Raw genomic sequence first — 24824 nt, forward strand, 5'->3', positions numbered from 1 at the left:
GTGGATTGTTTGGCTGTCAGACTGTCTGTATTCTTAGAAGAACAATTCTTTTTTCTTTGTGAGGCTGTAACAAAATCTTACAGATGGAATTTAGCAATATTAACTCTTAAAAGATAAGGTATAGTTTAAGGGAGAGGTGGAGAGCAAGTTGTCTGTTGCCTTATAGTAAAGTAACGATTGGTCTGGAAATGTAACTTATCGATGAACTGAAGACCCAAAGCAATAAGGATTGGTATATAATGATGTAGCTTGACAATATAGTCTGTCATGCACTGACAGAGACAGCTTCTTTCTTGGCTTCTAAACTTGTATCAGTGGATAATTACTCACTTTGCTTTGAAGGGGTAGTTATCTGATAGTTCACTTTCTTACACCACATCACTGCATCATCACCTTAGAGACCATTCTCCTCCAAAGCCATTTGGCCACACATAAGGAAATACTGGGTTTGGAGGTACTCAGCTGTTAGGTTGGCTAAATGAAACATTCAAGTAAGAGTCAATTGTGGCTGATGTTATCGTGGTTTCCCGTTCCAGTTTTTCTAACAAGTCATTTGGTATTACAGGATTGCCCTCCTTGTGTTTTATTTGCATCCTACTGCTTCACTGGCAGAGGCATGAATCTTTCTTCTCTTGTTGCAGTTTTGAGTGCAGTGCCATTTGTAGCCCAGCAGATTTGAGAGAGACTTATTGTTGCAGCAAGATAGAAGCAGTCTGCAAAGTGGCACATTTGTTAATGGATAAAAATAAAAGCAGCCTTGTTTTTTCTGCTTTTTGTAGTGTTGTAAAAATTGGGTCCAGGAAGACCTTAACAAATCCTTCCCTGGGGCAATTTTCTGGTTATGTATTTTATTTTTGATTGTAGTTTTTCTGTTTTGTCAAAAATATTAGTATCTATTGTGTAAATGTGCTATGTAAGTCAAAGACGTAATGACTCGGGTTGTCAGAAGACAGACTAAAAAGTGTGAATGTTTCAAATTACTTCTTTTTCGAGCAGTTTCAACATGTAGAGTTCAAACATTCTCTGTCCTGTGTTAGGTACATCTTTTTTTAACTTGGGTGAAATTTAGTGAAGTGTGTAGTGCATCTTGGCAAAAAAAAAAAATGGTGAGTTAAGCAAATCCAGAAGTATTTTATTATAATATCTGATTTAAAGAGTGTAAAGTCAACAGTTTTCTTTTCACAAATAAAAGTAGGTTTATCCTGTGGAAAAATGTACTTTTTTGACAGGGTCTAAGAGAAGTGAAAATTGATCTGCTGATCAGGAATGAGACTTTCTGAAAAGTGTCATGCTGTGACACTAAAGAATATTTTATGAGTCAAGTCAGGAAACTATAAAGGGGAATAGCTGGTAAGTTTTTTTTATGGAGAGTAGGAGATGAGAAAAGGATAAGTAGAAAAGGAGAAGTTTGACAGTCAGATGTGAAAAACAGAATGTGATAACAAAATTCTAGTATTAAAGTCTTGGGAATGGTTTACTATTGGTGCCAAGTCAAGAAGCTGATATTTGTGATAGTATTTTAGGCCATCCGAAAGAGGACTATAAGTAATGAAATAAAAAAATGTTAGGAGTTTTGGTTTTTACTTTAAAGTATGTGTGAAAAGCAGGCTAAGTTTGGAGGGTTTGGTCTTGGTTTTTGTTTGTTTGTTCATTTTTAATTTAGAAGACATGTTTGTTTACTCTATAATGTTAAATTCCTCAGCTCACAGGACCTACAGGATTTAAGTTGTGCCCAAGTGTAAGTAGTCAGTGGTAGACAGAACATGCACATCAAGTTACAGCAACACAGTTGGGTGCTAGCCAGATGAAAGAAAAGGCTCCACGAACTGTAACTCTTCTCAGAGCATTTGCTGTAGCTGGCATTAGAAATAGATGGTAAAGACAAGCACGAGTTAGGGTAGTTTATCTCCACAGAAAACAAAGTGATATTAGTGTCACAAGTGCTTAGATGTTTATCTACCATCAAACAGGGTAGGACAAATGTGATTCTCATTTCAGACAAATTATAAAAATAGATTGCATTTCTCTGCCAGTAATACCAGTAGAAAAGCAAAACTGAGAATAAGCATTGCATATGAGGATAGAAAATGTGGTTTTAAGTTTTAGAAGGAGGGGGGGAAATGCCACAAGCATTCTGGTTTCCCTAGCAAATCAAATGGTGCCTGAATATGCTCTCCAGAGTGTAGTCTGGAACTGGATCAAAAAATAGCTCATTAAGTAACATACAGTTAACCTTAGGCATTTCAGCATTTACAGTACCACACTGATATATTTTGTTGCAAGTTGACCCTAAAGATAACTATAAAAGAATTAACTAGAAAATGCTATGAATTGACAAAAGCTTTTTCATATATCTAGACCTCATTCGGAGAAACAAATCTTAAGTGACATGCAAGAAAATAATATAATTTTAGTTTTTTTAAAGATAGTTTGTTCTACCTGAAGTACTTTGCTGTCCCTAAAAGCTAAGGTTCCACATTCCAGTAAACCTTTGCTTCTTAAGAGTTATAAAGGAATGTACCCAGATTCCCTCTGCATAGTTGAGGGTCTGTGTACACCACTTACACACCTGTTATGTTTAAGAAAGGATATATAAAATAGCATAGAGAGTTGCTCTGTTTTACTACCTTTAAAAATTAAACAAAAATTTAGAATATTTATAAAGGGATGCAAAATTAGTGTTGAAAATGGACATTTAACTCTGAAGTATTGACTGTCTCAAACTCTTAAGTATCTGAAGTTAAAGAGGATAGGAAAACTCAGTCCTGCCTTATTCTTTTAACAGTATTGTAGCAAGATCTTCTAATGGCCTGCATCCTAATAGTTTCAATTATAAAAGCTTTCTTGGTTTTAATTTGTTTTTTTTTTCTTATGAGAAATGCTAACAGGTCACTTCATTCAGTTGGTCATTGAAATTAGTGTGGACAAAGTCCTTTGTCCAGAAAGTCTCTTTTTCATTGTTTCATGGAATTCTGCAGAGATTTAAGAGAATTAGAAATTCTTAAAAATCACTGTTTCCTACTGTTGCTGGCACCGCAGCCTGGTTCACACCAAACCAGCAGCAAGCTGTGGGGTTTGGAAGAGCAGGTTTTGCTGCTGGTAAAGCAGCAATGGCGGGATTGGGGTGGGATGGCTGCATGAGCAGAGGGAGGGAGCGGAGCTGGAGATTGCATCTAACGGGCAGCTCTGGGCTTCATACTCCAAGGACAGCCTCTCCATAAAGGCTGTTCAGCACCAGCAGGGAAACAGGTCTCCCCTGGGCTTGACAGCCAACCCAAACTGGCCGAAGGGCTAGTCTGTACCATCTGGCATGGCACTCAGCAATAAAAGCTGGGAGTAGGAGGGAGGAAGGGGGAACATTTGCAGGAATGGGGGAGGAAGGGAGGACATTTGTCTTTCACTTCTTGAGCCACTGCCATGCTTGCTGAGGCCCAACTTTCTGGGAAACAGATGGACCACCTGCATGCCGATGGGAAGCTGTGAATCAGTTCCTTCTTCCACTCTGCTTGGGCACACAGCTTTTGCTTTCCCTGTCATTCCCTACACCCACAATCTCCTCACCACCCTTCTGTCTTCTCTGCATCTCATGGGAGCAGGGAGTGGGCACTCCTCTGGGTGCAGGCTTGACTGTGCACCGGGGTCAGCCCGGGTGGGGGGGTAAGTCTCATGCTGCCATCCCAAGCATCAGCAGACTGCCTGGTCTTGAACTTAAGGCTCAAAATTGGTGGGTGTGTGGTCAGGTTTTTGCTTTTCTTTTAATGTTATCTCAGTTAAATTAACTGGGTTTTTCAACTGTGTCAGACTGATGTGATTTTAGTTTCCAGTTTTTCTGTTTAGCCACTAGGAAACGTTATGCTTATTCCTCTTATGCATATCAAATGAATCCCCTTTCATGTCATCGTATAGTATTTAATTATAATTGCTTGCTTTTCCCAAGAGGTGGCAGCTTCAATTATTGCGAAAACTGGGAGGAATTAAGGTGGTACAGAGAAACAAGAAACAATAATTTTTCCATTTTTCAGATATCTGGGGTTCCAGTCTAAATTACTTTCTTTAATTTTGTCTATTTTAGGCAGTTAGATAAAGGATAATTGTAATACAAAAAAGACTTCTTATTTATGATTCTATGGTCTTTCAGATATTGATGTCATAAAAGGTTTCTGGCTGGGGGGTAGCAATCTTAATATATGGTTTTATAAAAGAAGTCTTGGATTGGTTGGCATTTCAACACAGCCAAATGTGCATGAGTATTGCAAGTAGAATAGTAGTGTAAATCATTAGGAGGAAAAAATCTATAAAGTACCTGCTGCAGTTTTCATAAAATCATTATGTTTTTGTCACAGAAAATAACCTTTCTTCAATTCAAAGAAGTTAAGGAGAATAGATAGTGTTTTGATTTTATTTACAACATGGCAAAGATTCAGGCTTCCAGCACTTAATACTTTTTGTTTTTAAGGGGAAAAAAGAATGATTACTATTGTGTATAATCCATTATATTACAAGTGTAAGTAGAGAAATTTTATTAAAATCAGGTATTGCAATTCTAAAAAAAAATTTCCCTACTTTCCCCCTCAGGTTGTGGTGTGTTTGGTTCTTTTTTAAAGACAGACACTGCAGAGGGTGGGGATATGAGGGTTGTTGTGTGGTTAAATCGAAGTAGTGTTTGTTGGGGTTTTACCTGAATTGGAATTGATATTGGCCTTTGCAGGAGTAAGTATTTACATTCAAACAGTATCTGTATTACCTACTGTGGAGCATCAAATGTAAGTTTACAGCTTAAGCTCAGTTTAGAACTGAGGATGTCACATGGATCTCTGAAGTAAGTCATGGGGGCTTTTGCAATTGCCTGTTGCAGAAATGGCATAGGCAGAAGTTTAGAGAATAAAGGAACAGGAATTATGTAATAGATTTACAAATACCTCCCATTATAATATTTTCTGGTACCAAAATATTATCTCTTTTTTTTTTATGGTACCTGGGCTTCAAAGTAAGGAATTCTTAAAGAATCTTAGACTTGTTTCCCTTCCTCTCCATCTGAAAAGTTATGTTTACTGATGGCAGGCACTGTGCACAGTTAATGGCATAATTTTCAAATTGCCATCACAGCCTAAAGGCTACCTTTGCTTCCTTCTTCCTATATACCCATCGACCTTGTATGCTTGGAAATGCTTCTTGGAGGCTATGGAGCTAGGTTTGAAGCACCACTTTGGCTGCATTAAGAATTAGTGCTGTGAGAGGAGAGAACATGCAGATTGAAAGCTTTGGGATACAATCAACTCAGTATTTCATGAGGCCTTTGAGTTGTGGTCTGTGATTTCAGTGTCCCTATAAACATTCTCCGTTAAAATCCCTAGAAACAGGCTGTGTTAAAATACATATTGTCAAACAAGCACTGTGGGACAGTGAGAAGAGAGCACTACATAGCACATTTCTGTGCCATAAGAGTTAATGGATAGAAGTAGGAGAAAGCTATTTTGCCACATGGTATATAGGATAATGATGATATCTGCTGTGTTCAGAAGGTTATGTTGAAAAATTCAGCTCAGTGCTCTTTTCTTCTGCTGTCTTGATATTTACCAAATTGTTCTTGAGCCATCAGAGAAAGAAAATGAGGATATTTGGCCCAGTGTTGATCTGGGATTACACTAGGAAGGTGGAGTAGAGTGACGCTGCTCCTTCTTCTGTCATCTGTCTTGTTCCAGCAGTCTCATGATTTTACTCTGCAGTGAGATGTCAAAGCTGCTTTCCTTAAGTCAACATGGCACGCCTTCCTTTGTGCTCAACTGTTTTGAAGGGCTACCAGAATTTTCTGAAAAATGCAGTAAAGTATAGGATGGAATTATTTATTTTTCATGATCTGAAGCCCTCCTCAGTAGGAGAGAGGCATTTCTCTTTTCAGATAACTTTAGCTTCACTGAATTTTAGTTGCTTATTACGAAAATGGCATTTGCATAGCCTGGCAAAAAGAAAGAAAATATTGTAGTGGAAAATGCCAGCTTACTGTAGGGAATACTTCTAGCTCCTGTTATGATTAGTTAGTTCCACTACTCTCCCGAACACCACCCAGGCAGTTTTACAATTGCCAATGTTTTGAAAAATTTGAAATACTCAAGTTGAAAATGAGTTAATAAACTTAAACTAGAAGCTGCCAAAACGGAACCATCCTTTTATTTTCTTTTGATTTAACTTCAAAATGTTGGTCAGAGCTGTCATTCTGTGAACAACACTTTTTTGTTTAAAGAAAATTTAAAAATTCTGTACCAAATGAGAAATAGACACTTATTTTTTTCAGTTATGCAAAACTGGGCAGCAAAGCAGGAGCTGACAGACTTAGTGCTCTGTACCTAAGGAGGTGTGAGGAGCAAAAGGAGAAAAGGAGGATCATCTGCCAGAATTTGGAGCTTTGCTGGCATCTCTAAAAAGTTCTGCCTGTATCCAGTGGCCATAGTGAATAGCATATGTAAATCATTGTGGGTGGATATATATTAGCACTTCAGTCCTACCTGAGATTCAACTAATTGCCAATATATAGAGATTTTTTTCAAAGTATATATCTTTAACTGATACTTTCTGCCTAGCTTTTGCTCCAGGTATGTGTGCAGGTCATGCATATACATGGTTCAAATATGTTCTCATCACTGAAAGCTTAGGAAGTAGTTCACCAGGATCTTGAGTCTTGAAAAGTCTGACGATCCAGTTCTTTTGTCAGCCTAAGCCAATTTGGCTGCCGGCTTCCTGGGCTTGCCCTGCCTCTCTTGCCCTGTGTTCAGGCTATGAGCTTGTGTGACCTTACACTGAACCTGTTTGGAGCACAAAGCTGGCAGGAAGCTTTTGCACTTTGCCTGAGATAGTTTCTTGATGATTTAGCATGCTGAAATAGTTCAAAGCTGCTGCAAAGACATGAGTAGAAGCACATGGTCAAGCCTGAGGGGAACTGAACTGGGATGTAGCTGCCAACATTTTAGCTCAGGATGCCCATCTGGAGGTGATTGGTAAGATAGAAAAGGGTAACTTCCAGAACGCCTTGCTGCCCTCAGGTCAGTATTGATTAAATCTGAGCTCCACCAGCAGAAATCTGCAGTTCCCCTCCTGTGCTGGAGAAAAGTGTGAAAACAGTGGTGCTTCCAGAGGTGTCCTCTTAACTTTAGGGTAGAATCTCTGGGAGTGGATTGTATACTGTGACGTTGTGCATGATTTTCTTAACTTGGATAAGCTATCTTCACCAAAATACAATTCCTGCTGTTTTGCAAAAATACTTCCCATCTTTTGTGAGTTTGGATATGTTGTCCTTTTATCTCTGTCATGGTGACTGACCATTTTAAGACAACATTTGATATTTTGTTTTCTGGCATGTTTGAGATTAAAGCCAAACTAAAAATGAAAATAGTAAGAATGTGCAGTCACCCCAAAGAAATCTTCTCCCTCCCATTTGCTGAAATGTGAAGTAATTTTGTTTCCCTCTTGTCTTAGAAATAATGCATGTTGCTGTTGAAAAAATTTACTAGTGAAAAACAGAATCTGGTTTAGGGAAAACTGCTTTTATATAATGGCATTTTCATTTTCTAAAGATCCTATAGTAAAGAGTTTGAAATAGAAAACATGTAATAATACTTGTTATAGTTGGCTCTAATAACGAAGCAGTTCTGTTTTGTAAGACTGGAAAAACTGGAAATTGAAGGAAGTCTGTAACTTCCAGTAGTCAAGAGTAAGAGAGGGTGATATATTTTGAATCATGGAGATCTCTTGTTATTCTAATGTAATTGCTATAAGAAAAGAAATGTATTTACAAGTCTCTGAATTCTCAGTCTCTAGTATTCAAGGTATGTATAAGTATCCAAGTAAACTCAATACATTTGTCCACAATGTAATTAATTGCATTTTAATATTTCATTCCTCTTGTTAGGTTAATGAGTTTACACGGGGTTTGTTTTTTTTCTAACCTGTTATCTAAGCAAGTTGAAGTATTGTTAGGAGAGAATATGTTTTTAAAGCAATTTCTGTGAGATTATTTTTAATTGTATAAATCTTTCAGTTTTAAATAGCAACACTGGAAAACCAATAACACTACAAGTGTTAAAAAATGTTTGACAAAATTATGAATTGTATTTGACCCTTCTCTTTTCAACATTCTTTGCTGCAGGATTTGAACAAGCGCTTGTCCCTGCCCGCTGACATCAGGATACCTGATGTCTACCTTGAAAAGTTGCAGATCAACAGCCCGCCCTTTGATCAACCCATGAGCCGACGTTCTCGTAGAGCATCACTAGTAAGTGTAATGCATCTGCCTTTCTAAACCAACCTCCTGGGTCTTCAGAATCCATTTACTGCATGTGCTTGTATTCCATGGGTATGTTTCAGCTTCATTTGCACCTTGACTTTTATGTCCTGAACGTCAGCATGCACCTGTCAAAATCCAATTAAGAACTTCATTTCGTTTTTCTCTTGCTATCTTGGTCCTGTCATTTCTCATTGAAGGTCTTGACCCATGGAAATCAGTGGCTAAACTCAACTCCTGAAGTACATACTTAAATCCTTTTGCTTTTTAGAGCAGGGATGATCTGTTTGAGCAAATAGGCCACGCAGTCTTAGGTCAGGGCTGGGGCCTTCATATGATTTAGTAGGAAGACCCTAAAGCAGCATAATATGAAGGCAGGTCCTCCTTACTGTTCTTTTTGTGTTGGATAACAGATTTTCTTTCTCAGAATTGCTGTTGAGATGGTAATGGGTGTTTTGCATTTTTGCTGTTGTTGTTTTAAAGCATATGTGATTTCCTAAAAGAACGAATGAATAAATTCGCATACATATTCTTAGATTATTGAGTTACATTAAAAAATAAGTCTTTTTGTTGGAGATGGCAGAATGAGTATCTCTATACTGTAATTAGAGTATAAGTCCTAGAAATGCTGGATACTTGTGCATATAAAATATGCACATCCCTGAAATAATACAAAAAGCACCATTATTGCCTTATTTTACAAAAAATTGCTACATTTCAGCCATAATTTGATCTATCAGCTTTCTTAATGTTAATTGAGGTTTTAAAGAGTTGCTAGACTGTTACTGAATTCCTGAGCAAATTCTTTAGTGAGAAATTCTTCACAGAGAAAAACTAAATACATTTTTGAAATGCACATTGATGTTTTCTTGATTTAATACCTTATTTGCTGAAAAATTAATATCAAAGTACGTGTAGTGAAATAGTTTCATTAACTGTGAAATATCTTTACTCACAATGAATAATGTTTTTAACAAAGCAGTGGTTGAGATTTCATGTAGTTTTACCCTGAAAAAAATACAATTTAGTTTGCTAGACTAACGAAGCTCTGATATGTATGCCACCTTTTACAGGAACAATATTAAAAGAAAAGAAGATTGGAGCAAAGCTCTGGAAGTAATAATACTGTAGCTAGCTGAAATATTTATGCCAGAATTTTGGAGCTCATTCACCCCTTAGTTACTGATGTAGCATTTAACTGAGGAACAGACTTCCCCAAACCTATCTTCAGATACTGGCGAAATACCTGTTCAGTCCAACCTTTTCAGTGGAGTCCACTATTTGGGGGCTGGGGGAATTTTCCTGTGTGTTTAAGTCTCCTTGCTCATTTAACATTGAGCCCTGAGAGTAGCTGAAGTTCTCTGTACCTTCTGGAAGACTGACAGAAAAACAGTGCCCTCTAATGAATATGGTCTGTGTGTGGAATCAGCATGCTGTCACAAGGTTGTTTCATTTCACCTTTTAAAAATGCTTTCATTTTTAATGGGCTTAAAAGTCCAAAATGAAACCTGCCAGCAGTGCTGTGGAATGCAGGCATGCATTTGCTGCATTGTCCTTTCATGATTTCAAACTAAGCTTTAAAAAGGAGAAATTCAAGGACTCATTATTCCAAAATTGTCATTGAAAGCCTGGTAGCAGACTCTTAATTACAATATATGAGTACTATGCTCTGTTTCAAAGGCATGTTTCTTTTCAAGGCTTAATGGGAATCAAAAAGGCTATAAAAAGTACCAAGTGAGGACTTGTTATACTTTAGGTCTGGATTTTGTGCATACATGTATAGTATTGCATGCACAGTGGCATAGGTGTAACTTCTGCACCAGTTATTAGAAGTCAAAGACCAAAAATGCCGTGCTTCAGTGTTTCTGTGTAAGTCAAGGTAGATGCATATTGCAGAAAAAAAATGAAATAGTTCAGAAATTATTTTGAAGGAAAAATGAAATTGATCTTAGTTTGAGGAATGTAAAAATTAGTTTTTCTTAGGAGTAATAAGCAACCAAAGTGTGATCAAAAATTTAAACACATAAAAAAGCAGGTCTTGGAGAATATCTGTCTTCTGTATGTAGGAAATATTTTATGGTTTTATTGTATAAAAAAAGATAATGACTTTATTTAGTCTTGATGAAATCATCAACGTTTCTTAGTAATTAGGCTTTTTAAATTGTATTCCAGACTGTCTGGCAATAATAAGACTAAGGGCTATGAGTTCTCCTTTAGTTTCTCCTATAAACTAAGCAGCCTATCTTTTTAATTCTAACAACATCTAATATTCACTTCAAGATATGTTTGTTTAAGTAGGTCAAAATGCACTTTGGAAACATAATATTTATTTTGGTGACATTGTACCTGTATAAGTGGTATGTTTAAAATCTCACTGGAGCTATAATCCCTAAGGCTTGCCAGATATCAACTTTGCTTGTATTTTGAGATAAACAGCTTGTCTTTGACAAACTCCTAAATATGTGTGATGCTGAAGTAAGTATCACTGCTTAGGCAATTCTAAAACATTTCATTTCTAGCAATAATTTAATAAAGCAGAATTACTCTTAATGCTATGTTGGCATAATTATATGCCCTTTTTTTCTCTTAGATATATCAAATATGTTTACAGACAAGATCTTATACTTACTTCGGACGTATTTTCTTCCATGTGTTCTGAAAATTAAGTATTAATCAAACTTTTCTTACCTTCATATTGTATTGTTTTCAAATCTGAATACAGTAATCAGTATTTATGTTACAGTGTGTTACCATGAAATAATATAAAACTTTAATATCCATCAGATTTTTAGGAGCAAATCAGTGTGTCCTGATGTGTGTACCTGGGCGCTAAAGCCAGTCCAAGATCAAAGGATTGTTCCTTGGAAATAAATAGCCAGTGGAGGGCTATGGTTGGAAGTGAAAGGTGATGCTAGGGGAGAAAACCTGGCTTTTTTGTCTTAGTGTATGTCCAGTTGTCAGTAAAGCATAATCCCATGAAATCGGTGAATTTTGGGTTTTGACAGGATACAGGCTATATGCACGTTGTAAATTGGTTTAAAAATGTACATGCTTACATGTTTACTTTCAGCATTCTTTACACTGCAAGAACAATAGAAGGCTTTGGTGTAGTTGACTGTGGTCTTATGTGAAAATAACTATTAGAGACAACCATGTTAAATATGAGAGTAGCAGTGAATTTGAACAGGAAAAGAGCAATGATCTTACAGTCTTTGGAAATAAAGGTGTTATATAGGCAGGCAAAGCCTTCTGGCTTGCATTGAAGAGCTAAGCTGGTGACAAAAAAAGAGAAGGTGAATAGATCCAAGTAAAATACACAAAGATGTGGAGTTATAAGGTAAGAAATGTGAATTGTTGAGACAAAGCTGAAGCTTGTGGAGGATTTATGTTTAGGGATTTTCCTAGCGAAGTTTTAGTCCGAAAAGCATTGAGAGTCAGAATGGGAGAGGAAACTTGGAGCTGGGATCTTGAACATAGCAAATAAATTTACTTTGAAAGAAGCAGCGACATATGGTTGTGCTGAGCAAGAGAAAGAATGGACTAGTTCAAGGTGACTTCTGTGCTTTGAGCTATAACAACCTCATTAGTAGTAATCGGATCAGAAGAGTGGAGAAGACCTAAGTAGGAGGTAGGTTAAAGTGAGGGTTTGGTCTAAGTGTAACTCAGTACATAGTCCTTCCAGGATACACTGGAGACTGGCCAACGAGCTGAACATTAGACTTGGATGCTGGGATAAATTTATATCATAGCATGCTAAATTGTTTTTAAAATAGCAGAGTTATATGGTGTTTACTATCAGGTAATTTTCTGAAGTGACGTTTGGCTTGCTCGTTAAATGAGGTATAAATGAAGTGTTTGGTTTTAATCATGAATTTTCCATTTATTTCATTGCAGTCAGAAATTGGATTTGGAAAAATGGAAACCTATATCAAGTTAGAAAAGCTTGGAGAGGTATGTATAGCTTTCTTTTGGAACAATCACTGCTTTGATGACAATGTCTTATATAAAATTTTGCATAAGTGTTAACCGAAATTCTCCATATCCCTCAAAATAGCAGTTGAATTTATCTTTCAGTAAACTAAACATATTCAACACGTATAATAATTTCACAACCACACGAATGTTCTGTGCATAATAAGCATAATAAGCAAAAAAAAGGAAAAAAAAACAGGAAAACTGTCGTAGAGCTGAGGAAGAACAAGACTCCATTAGCCAATGAGCTGAGACCTTCTTACATAGGCTGGCTTTTTGTAGTATAGACAAAATTATTCTGTTGATAATAAAACTAATTAAGTCTGGTGTCCTCCTGCCAGGAGTTAGGGAACACTCATGATGGACTAGAGGCCAGTGCTTGCAAGGAGCAGGCAGTAGCTATGTCTGTTCTGGTAAAGAAACCTGCACGCCTGAGCTGGGCAGCCAGCCAGGTGCTGCCAAGTGAAGTATGGAACACTTTGATTTTGCCTTTCCATCTGGGAGGGCAGCAGGCTTTCCACCTCCACTCAGCCTCTGACTTCCAGAGAAATAGCAGGTGGGTCGCCAAGTGTCAGTCCTGTACCAACGGAATCAGAAATGGACAAGGAGCACAGGAAAGGGATGCACTGAACATTGCAGAAGGAGGCAGGGCTGGTCAGCATCTCTGCTGTGAATGTTGCAGTCCTCCATTTGCAACATTTTAATTTCCAAACACATTTATTTTCTTATTTTGCCTCTAGTACTTGTTAGATGGATCACTAGACATGACATAACAATGCCCCTCTCTAGAGGAATGTTAATTTAATAGCAATCAAGTGATAGTTGTGGGTGTACATAGTCTCACTTGCTTAAAAAATATAGTGGACAGCACCAGTTTTGTAGAATCACAGAATTGTTTAGGTTGGAAAAGACCTTTAAGATCATTGAGTCCAACTGTTACCCAGCACTGCCAAGTCCACCACTAAACCAGGTCCCTGAATCTTTTATCTGTCGTCTACATATCTTTTAAATACCTCCAGGGGCAGTGACTCAACCACTTCCCTGGGCAACCTGTTCCAATATGTTTTCATTAAGGTTGTGGAAGAGCATGTCTGCAGCATAGTGTAGAGATACCCAAGCTAGGTATCAGTCGTCTAACAGAGACTTTCAGGTGTGTAAATGATCCCAGCAGTGAACTTCGTAAACTTAACGCTACCTGATCTGACTTCTTTGGTAGCTCTGTGGTATACAGATTTCCATGTAATTTCCAGAGCTGTTAAGCATGCACACCCCATGTGTCTTCTGTGAGTTCGGTCCTGTGCTTGAAAAATACTTCTGTACTTTTACATAATATCAAAAAAACATAATGTAAAAGCTATTCATATCCAAAATGAAACCTCTTAGAACCTCAGACCAGAAGTTTATATTTTTTTATTTAACTAAAGTTTCAATGAAGGAACAGCTTGTAAAAGTTTCCTTCTTTTTCCATTTTATAGGGTACTTATGCAACAGTTTATAAGGGGAGAAGTAAATTGACAGAGAACCTGGTAGCTCTGAAAGAAATACGCCTGGAACACGAAGAAGGAGCACCGTGCACAGCCATAAGAGAAGGTGGTAACTTTTTCTTTAATTCTTGGAATTTCAGATACTTCTGGATTTGTTTTTTGACCAAAGAACCATCAGTACTTGGAAATACATAGACTACATGGGAGATTAGTGAAATTGATATTAGTATAGATCAGGAAAATTTTAGTGCAAACATATTTAGAGGTTGCATTTCAGATTTATTTGCTTTATGGGGGATGATTCTGATCTCAAATGCAGTGTTATAAACGGATGATTTGATACTGAATTAGACTACTATTCGTGAGTAACTTCCAGGGACTCAGAATACATTTTTATCAAATGACATCTGTCTGAAACGTATCATTTGCAAAATACTTACAGTTTATTACTTGAGTGTATGTTTGATACTTTGATTAAATACCTTTCTTATTAACTTAATCTCAGAGTATTACGTTCCTAAAAATAGCTTTTTAAGTAAAAAAATCAATTAGCCTATATGTATGAACTTTTTAGAAATGCACTTAATGCTTGTGTGTTTTGCACTTATTTTTTTACTTACTATTCTCTTTTGCAGTGTCATTATTAAAAGATCTGAAGCATGCAAATATTGTTACATTACATGATATTGTGCACACAGACAAGTCTTTAACTCTTGTTTTTGAATACCTGGTAAGTGCTTAAACAATTAGTGAGCTTTACATTCAGTTTATTATTTCTAAGAAATGGAAACATAGTGAAATTCTGTACTCTTTTTAAAAATACTGGGACTATTCTAATTTACTCCTGCATCTACAGTCATTCAGCTGAAAATGAAGAAGATGTATTCAGTTCTTGAATTGTTGTAAATTAGTAAACGCTGTTGTGATCATTTCAGAGTTCCATTAATAGCAGGTAGTTGTGGTCTACCTGAGCAAATGGCCTACTTGTCCAAAATCATTAACTGTAGAAAAGGGTAATCACACTGCTATTCCTATGATATTTTTTTCTTATGATGTATTCACTTCCAGTGTAATTGGAGAATGTACCAATTTTATAAAATACTGTGCCACACACAGATGGAGGAGAAGGCAGTAGCAAATAATGTTGCCTGAGCTGATGCATCTTACTGAGAAACATGGGTATTTATATCCTGTGGAAAGCCAGAATTTTCTGTGCCCAGGCGTTTGGGTTTTCTATCATTGAATATCTTTTGCAGAAAACTCATTTTTCTGATGTATTATTTTAGTTCTACCAACAAATAATATTCATGCAATCTATTGTCCATAATTTGACTGAACAACAACAATGATGGTGTTTTGACAGGACAAGGATCTGAAGCAGTACATGGACGACTGTGGTAACATCATGAGTATGCACAATGTAAAGGTGAGTGTTTTTAGTGACAGTAACTGCCTTCAGCTTTGTCCTAAGAATCTCAGAGAATTTAATAATCAGGAGCTATATGGTTTAGTCTTTTTAAAAATAAAATAAAGAAACAACTTCCTTTTTGACCTTTTGGCCTACGTTTGACATCAAATGGAGTCTTTATGATTTTGATGGGGTTTAAGTGTTTAAAACATTGAAAAGAGATTATTTAACTTCATATATTTTCATTCTCTTTGAAGTTATATATCTAAAATTTAAAAATTCCTCAAAAATAATACATTCATAACTCTTTTGGGCTCTTCTTGTCCTTCCATTGATTTATACTCATTTATTAAGGTTGTAGTTTGATATATCCTCAAATAAAATTTATATATGCACACTATATACATGCATACTATATATATGCATACTATATACACAGAAAAATGTAGCCTTGATCATGAATGTGGTTTTGGGTGCCACTGCCTACCACACAAATAAGAAATTAAAAATATATGTTTAAGAATGAGTTATGTTCATCTTTCCATTAGTAAGAAAATGGAAGTAATTTTCTTTAAGGCTTAATTGCCTATTTCTTTTAATTATGGCTGTGGCCTGGTCGAGTGACTAAGTTTTGAATCTGGCCTGCTGAAACTGACTCAAGTGTTACCTCTCTCATAACAAGCAGGTTTGGATTTGGAAAACTGGAATAACTCTTTATGCTCATTGATACTTATGGCTTTATAAACAAGGTTCCAAACAGAGGTCAGTGCTATCTTGAAATGAGTGAAGTGAGTTGGCATTCAGTCTAGATACTGGTTACTGTTTGGTTAGCTTTCTCTTTTATTCTGTTGTCACGTTACAAGAAGTATCTCTGTGGAAAGACATCTGCCCTTAACCTACTCTGTTGCTTCCTTTGAGAGTCTGCAAAAATAAATTCTTTAATTTGTTTCTACTTTGGAGAGACAACAAAAAAACATAATTACATTTGTGTTTTTAATTATCTACAAATTAATAAGTAAAACTTTAAGCTTAAAAAACGTAAGGGAAAGCTGTAAGTGGGAACCTGACTCCTATAATAAGTGCAGTTAAAGAACAAGCAGAATCTGGTTGTGGTAATCCAAGCTAAGCAGAGGAACTGTTTTTCCTTGTTTGCCTATGGTTTAAGCTGTGCTTGAAGAGCAGATTTATATGGTCATTACCTTTGGCGCTGGTAAAACAGAACAGTTTCTTAACTGTGGTAGCTGTAGGTGCTCACCTTGCAATAGCTGTGGGGGTTCGAGTCATCATTAACATTTGAGAGACCTCCCTGTCATCACTCCCCTCACATTGCTCAGCTAATTTTAGTTTTTTTGTGTTTTGACAACATGAAGATGTATGTGATCTCTGCAAGTATTAGTTTCAACGAAAATTTTGAGCTAATACATGGCATCCTGTGCATTTCCAAAAGGATCCCTGCCAAGGGTGGTGAAGATTCACAATTTCTGTAGGATAACCTGCTTTTCATTCTTGACTAATCCTTGCAGTCCCAGTGTACACTAAAGATGGCCATCGATTTCCATAGCAGTCCTGCTAATATAGCTTGGGACTGGCTACCCTTGCAACAGTATGGACATGAGTAGATTGAACAAAACTTGTTGCTCCTCATTCTGCTCTTATAAAAAAAGAAAACAAAGAAAGAAATCAGTCCCTGTTTTTCGAGAACAAGTAAATCCCAGGTCAGTAGACTGAGAACAGATGGATATAACTACACCTTCTGTGTATTTGCACAGTTTACAAAAAAGAATTTGATGGTGTCACTTGGTACAAAAATAAACTGATGTGTTAGAAAATGGTCATATAAAAATCTTCTAGTGTTTTCCCTCAAAGGTCCTGTTCCATGATGAATTTGTCACACTGGTAAACATTGCTTTCAGTACTGCTCTATGTTTTGTCATTGTATATTTGATCACCTATGCTGACTGAGGGCCATTGTGTGGTAAATGCCAGCAATGACTACCCAGAAGTTTCATGGTCAAGATCAGACCCTTTATACATACAGAAACTGCAGAATAGTTCTTAATGCAGTGATATAGTAAACTTGTTTGGCTGCCAAACCTTTCTTCACCCCTTACTACTTTAATATCTATGTATGTGCAGCATTAATATGCATAACTGGAGCTGCTTACTCGGCTTGCTGTTGCAAAGGACTCAAATAAACCTGTGTGTGTCAAGGTGAGGGGATGAATATAAATGCCAGAGGCAGTTGGGCTGTTTTAGTAATCCTCATTTCCTCATCTCTCTGTGAGCTTGCAAATCTAAGTGTATTTTTCCAGTAGCATGCCAAAGCATTCTTTACATAGTTTTGCACAGTTGGATAGAAAGGATGCTGTGCTGCATTTTCAGAAGAGATTCTATGGCAGAAGGGAACTTGAGTATATAGTCAGAGACAGTTACCTTTAAAAACATCAGTGTGTGGAAGAGCAGTAGTAAATGCTTACTTTAAAAATAAACAGGCCTGTGGTTCTCTTCAGTTAAACAGAACCAATTGCTCTTAAAAGTCTTTGTTGTAAAGTATAGTGCTAAAGCAGTACATTAACATAAAAGGATTTTAAATCTCTGAACAATAATGAAGATGTTCGGAATGTGTTCATATGGAAAAGTAACTCACTTTTTGAGAAGTGTTTTTGTCCTGCTTACAATACAGAGACTTAACTCTCCAGTACCCAGAAGGGCTGTTACAGTTGTGTAATCTGTAGACTAACGTTCTTTGTCTAATTTATCTAAATGTTCTCTTTTGTAGCTATTTTTATATCAGATTCTTCGTGGTTTGGCATACTGTCATAGGAGAAAGGTGTTACATCGAGATTTGAAGCCTCAAAATCTACTCATTAATGAGAAAGGAGAACTGAAGCTTGCAGACTTTGGTATGGCCTGAAATTATTCTGTAATAGATATTTTTATCTCTCAGCAAAATAAACACTTTTTTCCTTATGAAGGAGAAATGAGTACATTGGGTCTGTAGGGAATTTGGGTGTTCTCAAAGGGAAAATGAAAGTCAGTCTTTTACAGTAATCAAAGTAATACCTGTATGGATAATACTGTCACTTGAGTTGTGGTTTGAAAGTAGTCTTAACAGCTTCCTTTAAAATTGATACTTAGTCAAATCTTTAAGGTGGAGCTCAAGTTACTTCTCCTAACCCTCCACAGTCACTCTAAAGCAGGGTAACCGTGACATGAGGTGAGAAAGAAAGGGTCGTATGCTAAATTGTCAGCTGTTGCTCCATCACTTGATACACCAGTTCCTTTGGGATTTACAGTAGGTGGGGCATGCACATTTTCCTGTTACCTTCCGTGTCTGGAAGATCCTTCAAAAGTTATGATACCACTGGTTGTTCCCCTTGTGTGTGAATGAAAGTTGCTCGAAAGATTGCATCTAACATGATAGACCTGAATTTTATTGAAGATATTACTGACAAATTGAAATGTTAGGATGGAAGAACCCTGATGATCCAACGCAGATTTGGATCAGCTGTTTCCACTGTTTCATTATTTGTTTGTTGCCTTCTGCTTTTTGCAATGTAATTTTCAAATATAAATAGAGCAGAAGGGTTTTTGCAGTGGGGAGGTGTCATACTGATCTAGTGCTTTGTTGATTTAACGAAATGTATAGGATTAGCCCAGAATTTGATCTGTTTACTGATCTTCTGTGCTTAAAAATGTTGACCGTGAGATTGCCGTAAATACCAAAAGACGAATCACAGGTTGTAAAAATGTATTTATTAGGACCTTTAAATGAGCATTAAGGGAAGGTATTTAGCAAGTATAATAAGGTTTATTTAGTTCTTCAAAATATTTTGTCCATTTCATGCAAAAAGGATTTCAACAAGCTGCATATGACTCTTCATTTCCCTGTTTATCAAGGATTGGCAAGAGCGAAGTCTGTTCCTACGAAGACCTATTCCAATGAAGTTGTCACATTATGGTACAGACCACCTGATGTTCTCCTCGGATCTTCAGAGTATTCAACTCAAATTGACATGTGGTTTGTATAGCTTTGTCTAATTTAAAGTTTTGTTCTGAGTGAAGTTGAAAAAATGTTAACTCTGCTGTTATGTAGTAACATTCAAATACTCATATACCCAAATCCTTTGAATTTTTGTAGGCTACAACTGAGTTAGATGCTTAGAGAAAAAAATGGTAGACTGGGAAGGTGCTACTGTTCCTCTCTGAAAATGCAGAGTACCTTTTTACTGCTCGGAGTAAGCAAGCATTAGGCCCACTGTGTTAGGGGCAAAAACAAACCTTATTTTCCTAATGACATGATAATGTGGTATTTTACTATGAACTTTAATACAGTTGATTAACTTGACATCTGAAGGAAGGGGATATAATATAGCTATGACACAGGTTTTGTTCAGTCTTTGACAACTCTTTTGTTGCTTCACATCTTTCTAAACAGTATTTTTAACAACTAATTTAATAATTTGTTGTAATTGAAGAGAAATTGCAGAAGTCTTTAAGAGCTGAAATTTTAGGATTATTTCTGCTTTATCTTTTTCCTGTTTTTATAAAGGGGTGTCGGATGCATATTTTTTGAAATGGCATCAGGAAGGCCTCTTTTTCCTGGTTCGACTGTTGAAGATGAACTGCACTTAATTTTCAGACTTCTTGGTAAATGAATACTTTTAGCAGTAATGTTGATGCTTTATGTTTGTATGACAACTGTAGATCTTTATAAACAATGATATTTTATATCCCATTGTAATCAAGGTGACGGAAAATTATTCAGCTGAGTGTACAGCTGAGTTTGCAGAATATAGACTTACTGAATGATGTTTTTTCTTTTTTAAATTACAAGATAAATGCTTATTCATGTCAAAGTTGTTTGTTGGTTTACATTTTAAGCTGAATTTGTTGGTGCTTTTAAATGCAGGAACTCCGTGTCAAGAAACATGGCCAGGCATTTCTTCCAGTGATGAATTTAGAAACTACAACTTTCCTAAGTATAAACCACAACCTCTCATCAACCATGCACCAAGGTACTTTGTGTTTTATTAATAGAAAATACACGTCCCTGTGGCTTTGCATATTCGTAAATGGGAACATATTTCCAAGTACAGTCTGCTACTGAATTCTGTAAAACTGCACATCAGTTGTTATTGTGGGCAGATGCTAATGTAAAGCAGAATCCTGGTACTGTGTGATTACTTTGTCTAATTTCATTCTAGGAACCACAGCTCCTTAATGACCTGTAGAACTATAAACTCCAATTAATAATGTCTTTATAGTAGGAGTATTCACACAGCATTTCCTAAATAACCCAGATTCTCTTCTGGTTATATTATTATGGTCCAGCCCATTTGTTTAAATAGCCAGATTTCCTTGGGCAGTTTCTTGAAATGTTAAAACTATAATGAGGGAGTTGAAGGGTCTGTACAGTTAATATAAATAAACTTTATAATATAGACTACAGCATTTTTCGTTGACATTGTTGTTTCCTAGTAAGTGAGTAGTATTAAGCTTTAAAAAATAATAAAAAAATTTCAAATAAATAATCCAGGTCAACCTAGTAAATCACAATTCAAACTCAGGATTTGTCTATCCCCAGTGTTTTCCAAATAGTCTTGTTCTGACATACTGGTACTCATAAGTACACAGTTTAACATACATAAATGTTGTGTAGGTGAAAGCATTTTTATGTTTCAATTTAATTTTCAGGTTTGTTATAATTTAATTGTTAGTTCCTCAGCGGTTTTACTTTTGTAAATATAGTTCAATAACTGTTTTAATTTTTAAAAATATTTTTATTTTTAGGCTAGACACGGAAGGAATTGAATTGATAGCGAAGTTCCTTCAAGTAAGATCTGTTTTGTGGCTTTACTTTATAAAAGTGCAAGTTTAGAGTTTTAATATGTTATTTGCAAAATGTATTAGAAGCGATAGTATCTGGTAGATCTGTCTCAAAGAGAAATGTGTAGGTGAGTCTGTAGTGGATGATGTGAGAAGAATGAGTTTTTGGGAAGCCAGTGTACTGTGAGAATTAAAAAACTGATGTTTACTTTTTTTTTTCCCCCATAACTGATTTCTTCTCATACTACTACTTGTAAGAATAGAATTTTCTGTGTTAGCAATACCCTGAAAAAACTAAACCTCTTGTGAAATACAGCATTAAACCAGAACTTTTAAATACAAATGCTATATTTCCATAGCGATGAACTGAGTCAGTACTAAAGAAGGAGTTACTAAGGAGTAACTCTTCTATTTGCAAACTGTATTCAAAAGGTGAAGTACGTGTGCCTAATCTTTTAATCTGTATTAAAAATGAGCCAGAAGCAAGATAGAAGGCCAGCTCCTAAGTCTTTGAGTAATGCAGCACTGTGACTTCACAATGTTAAAAATCCTTGTTACCTAAGGTGGAGTGCACTACTTTGCTTTGCAGCTTGTGATTTAAATTCTACAACAGGTCTTCTTCTATTTACACATTGTTTTAGAACAGTACTTGCAGTCCAAACCAGGACTTTGTTCAGGATTTGTATACATCGTTTTAGGTGTCTGCATCGTTGTCCAGAATTGCATGTATGCCAAGCAGGAGCCATCTAAGCATTGTAACATCTATACATAAAGTATATTTTTGACTTGCATCCATTTACAAAAGTTATTTTGACTATATTAGCAGTCTTGTTGGCACTACTGATTTAGATAACATCTTAGATTTTTGTGTGTGCAATATAAGTAATGAAAACAAATTTGTCCTAGTGTTTTATGGGAAATACTGAGCAAATAGAACTCTCTTTTTCCCTTTGATGAAATCACTCGATGCAAAGAGATTTTAAATGGAAACCAACACGCTTGTATGCTTTTTATATTAATAGTATGAATCAAAGAAGAGAATTTCAGCAGAAGAGGCCATGAAACACGCATACTTCAGAAGTCTTGGAACAAGAGTACACACTCTGCCTGAAAGTAAGACAAGTAGTAAAGTAGCAGAGTATTGTTAAGATAGTACATTAAAGCTAAATATGTTGCATAAGAAAAACTCTATTCTATTAAAGAAGTCTGATATATATTGACTTAAATATTTGTTAATAAGAAACTTTTTTATTCTGAACTATGTAATTAAGAATATAATTTTGTTTATTAAAATATAGTTGTGTTTGGATGTGAATGAATTTCTTTGTTACGTTCCAGGTGTTTCAATATTCAGTCTAAAAGAGATTCAATTGCAAAAAGACCCTGGCTTTCGAAATTCCACTTACCCAGAGACAGGTATGGAAAGTTTGATTTTTTTTCTTGTATCTGCTAAAAGAATGCTGTGCCAGAGGCATTTGTAATTGAAAAACATTTTGTTAAATTAGTTTGTATGAATGTACTCAAATATCAAGAATGATTTGCTGAGATTCCTGTAGAGACATGCAAGCTAAAGGCACAGAAAGAGATGAGTTTTGCCAGGGATGGGCAGAGGGACTGTTAATCTGAGAGTATCTCAGAGATTCAGACCATTACTGTGTGGGTGTGAATGTGGCAAAAAACCCTGCATTTTCACTGGTGTGAAAAAACCTGCATTAAGTGCAGTTAAAACAAAGATACTGATACGGATTTAAGCACAAAGAATATTCTCTTGAAATAGAATGAAGATGTAGATAATAACTTGGTACTTCTCTTGTGCAAATGCTTAGCTTTCTTACCATGGTCCATGTTCTGTTGTAGGACATGGGAAGAACAGAAGGCAGAGCATGCTTTTTTAAAGTAGGCAGTGCAGAGTCAAGCCCAAGACTATCCTGTCGATCAAGGACTCGGATCCAAAGGCAGTGCTTTCTGTTGGTGGACTTGGAATCGCAGTTTGTCTACACTGTCCTCTTCACAGTGGAGTCTTTTTATTTCCAACCTGCAAATTATGTTTTTATATTTGTTGTCACAGTGTGACAATTTTTTGTACAGTTGGTTTTAAGGTCTCCTCTGCCACTAGAGCCAGTAGGTTACAGCTGTTGATGTAACTGTAGCTGCAATTTTTGTGCAGGACTGAGAAACACAGTGCATTATTTATTGCGGAATCATTGCTGCTAAATAACTACTGTCTGTATAGTTAACACAACAGTTCCATGCCTGAAAAAGTTGCAATGGCTTTATAATATGTGAATGCATCTGTTTCTCTTGATAACATGTTCTACTGCTGCGGGGTTTTTTTCTATTTCTTAAACTGCAGTGTTTCCTGGAATGTAAACTTAGCTTTGCTTGGCTATAGGTGAGCCATCTTTAATGCTCTAAGTTCTTGGCACTTAATTCCTTATTTAACATTGGAAGTATGTGTTGAAATAGTTGAAAAATTATAATGCATATTATATTTTTGAAAAGCACATGGTGTGAAAGTTGATTCCAACAAGTGAACAGTAACTATGATTTGCTCTCAGATCCTACGTTAGTTATTGATAAGTTAAAGCATGGAGGCTGGGTGATAAATTTTGTCAGGCTTACTCCAGCATAAAATATTTGCACATTGTTGTGCATATGGGGCCTGAAGAAACAATTAATTTTTTACCTTATTTTTAACTTAGAAATACAGATAGTAAAAAGATAATCCATATACATTGGACCCTGACTTACTTTTCGTTACAGAGGAACAGGACAACTAATTACAAGAACATGGGAATAATGTCACACTTTTCCCACCTTGTTGCTCTGCCATTTGTGCATTATTCACTTGAAATCAACTGGAAAGATGCAAGTTTGTACTTGATAAGAACTCACTGTGCTACAGAGCTTTTACAGTGGGAACTTAGGGAGTTTTTCAGATCTTAGATGTTATCTGTTTTCCAGAGATAGTAAACATATTACTACTATGCTTATGCATCTCAATGAGTATCATAAGTACACCTTGGTGATGGTTACAGTATTTTTAAGCATTTGTGTTCACCTTTATGAACCTATTTGTTTAGTGCATCTTAAAGAGACTGTAAATCTTTATTGGTATATTTTGAAATGTTCATGTAAATCTTTGGCTGGTATATCATGAAAATAGTCATAGGTAACTTAATTTTTCCTGACATTCACTGTAAAACGTTCAGGGGTCCTACCATTTCTGTTCAGGAAATCTTGTAGTTTATTGTTATTTAACAGTATTAAGTGAATTTTTGTATATTTCCTTTTAACTTTATTTGTGAATAGTGATTGTGGCATGTTTGGGGGTGTTTTATTAATATTTCATTGATACTGGTAAATTTGAATTGGGATTTTTTTTTATTTTCTGGAAGAGAGAAATTCATGTGTAATGGTGACTATTGGACCACTACTGCTTTTCAGCATTTGTAAACTGGTTTTACGTTAAATCTTGTAGACCTAACAAACTGCTGTTATTTCTAACTGACCGACCTGTATTAATATTGTACTTTTGAAAGTATAAATATTATGTGGAATTCTTTGGTTTTGTTTTGAAATTTATAATAAGAAAAGCCCTGTGTTGTTAAAAATACAGACTAAGTGAACTTGCGGTTCTTGGGGCATTGTTGGAAACGTTTGGGTAGATCCGTGTGTTGTGGGAGCCGTCAGTCTGAACTCTGGCCGCTGCTTTGATTCATGGAATGCAGAAGTAGTGGCAGTGGAAAGTAACGTGGCTCATCCGTGACTGAGGTTGTTCAGGATCTTATGAGAAGCACGGCCCACAGTCCCATTGTTGGTGAGCAAGTCCTGCGTGTCACACGGTGTCAGAAGT

The 24824-nt window shown here is 36.2% G+C and overlaps 1 protein-coding gene across 2 annotated transcripts in view; it reads left to right on the plus strand.

Annotated features, from left to right (window-relative positions):
- CDK17 (cyclin dependent kinase 17) overlaps positions 1 to 24603 on the plus strand; it is a 52014-nt gene extending 27411 nt beyond the window's left edge. For both annotated transcript variants that reach the window (XM_018080510.2, XM_008920240.3), the window contains 13 exons: positions 8141 to 8266; positions 12170 to 12226; positions 13723 to 13837; positions 14367 to 14461; positions 15095 to 15157; positions 17919 to 18042; positions 19040 to 19160; positions 19692 to 19789; positions 20052 to 20157; positions 20933 to 20975; positions 21991 to 22081; positions 22307 to 22384; positions 22826 to 24603. In XM_018080510.2, coding sequence (XP_017935999.1) covers positions 8141 to 8266; positions 12170 to 12226; positions 13723 to 13837; positions 14367 to 14461; positions 15095 to 15157; positions 17919 to 18042; positions 19040 to 19160; positions 19692 to 19789; positions 20052 to 20157; positions 20933 to 20975; positions 21991 to 22081; positions 22307 to 22384; positions 22826 to 22863 — 1155 coding nt within the window. In that variant the 3' untranslated portion in view covers positions 22864 to 24603. The remainder of the gene's footprint in view (positions 1 to 8140; positions 8267 to 12169; positions 12227 to 13722; positions 13838 to 14366; positions 14462 to 15094; positions 15158 to 17918; positions 18043 to 19039; positions 19161 to 19691; positions 19790 to 20051; positions 20158 to 20932; positions 20976 to 21990; positions 22082 to 22306; positions 22385 to 22825) is intronic.
- The last annotated feature ends 221 nt before the right edge of the window (positions 24604 to 24824 follow it).

This window comes from Manacus vitellinus, unplaced genomic scaffold (assembly GCF_001715985.3).
Source record: "Manacus vitellinus isolate BGI_N305 unplaced genomic scaffold, ASM171598v3 scaffold_5_pilon, whole genome shotgun sequence".
Taxonomy (NCBI): Eukaryota; Metazoa; Chordata; class Aves; order Passeriformes; family Pipridae; genus Manacus; species Manacus vitellinus.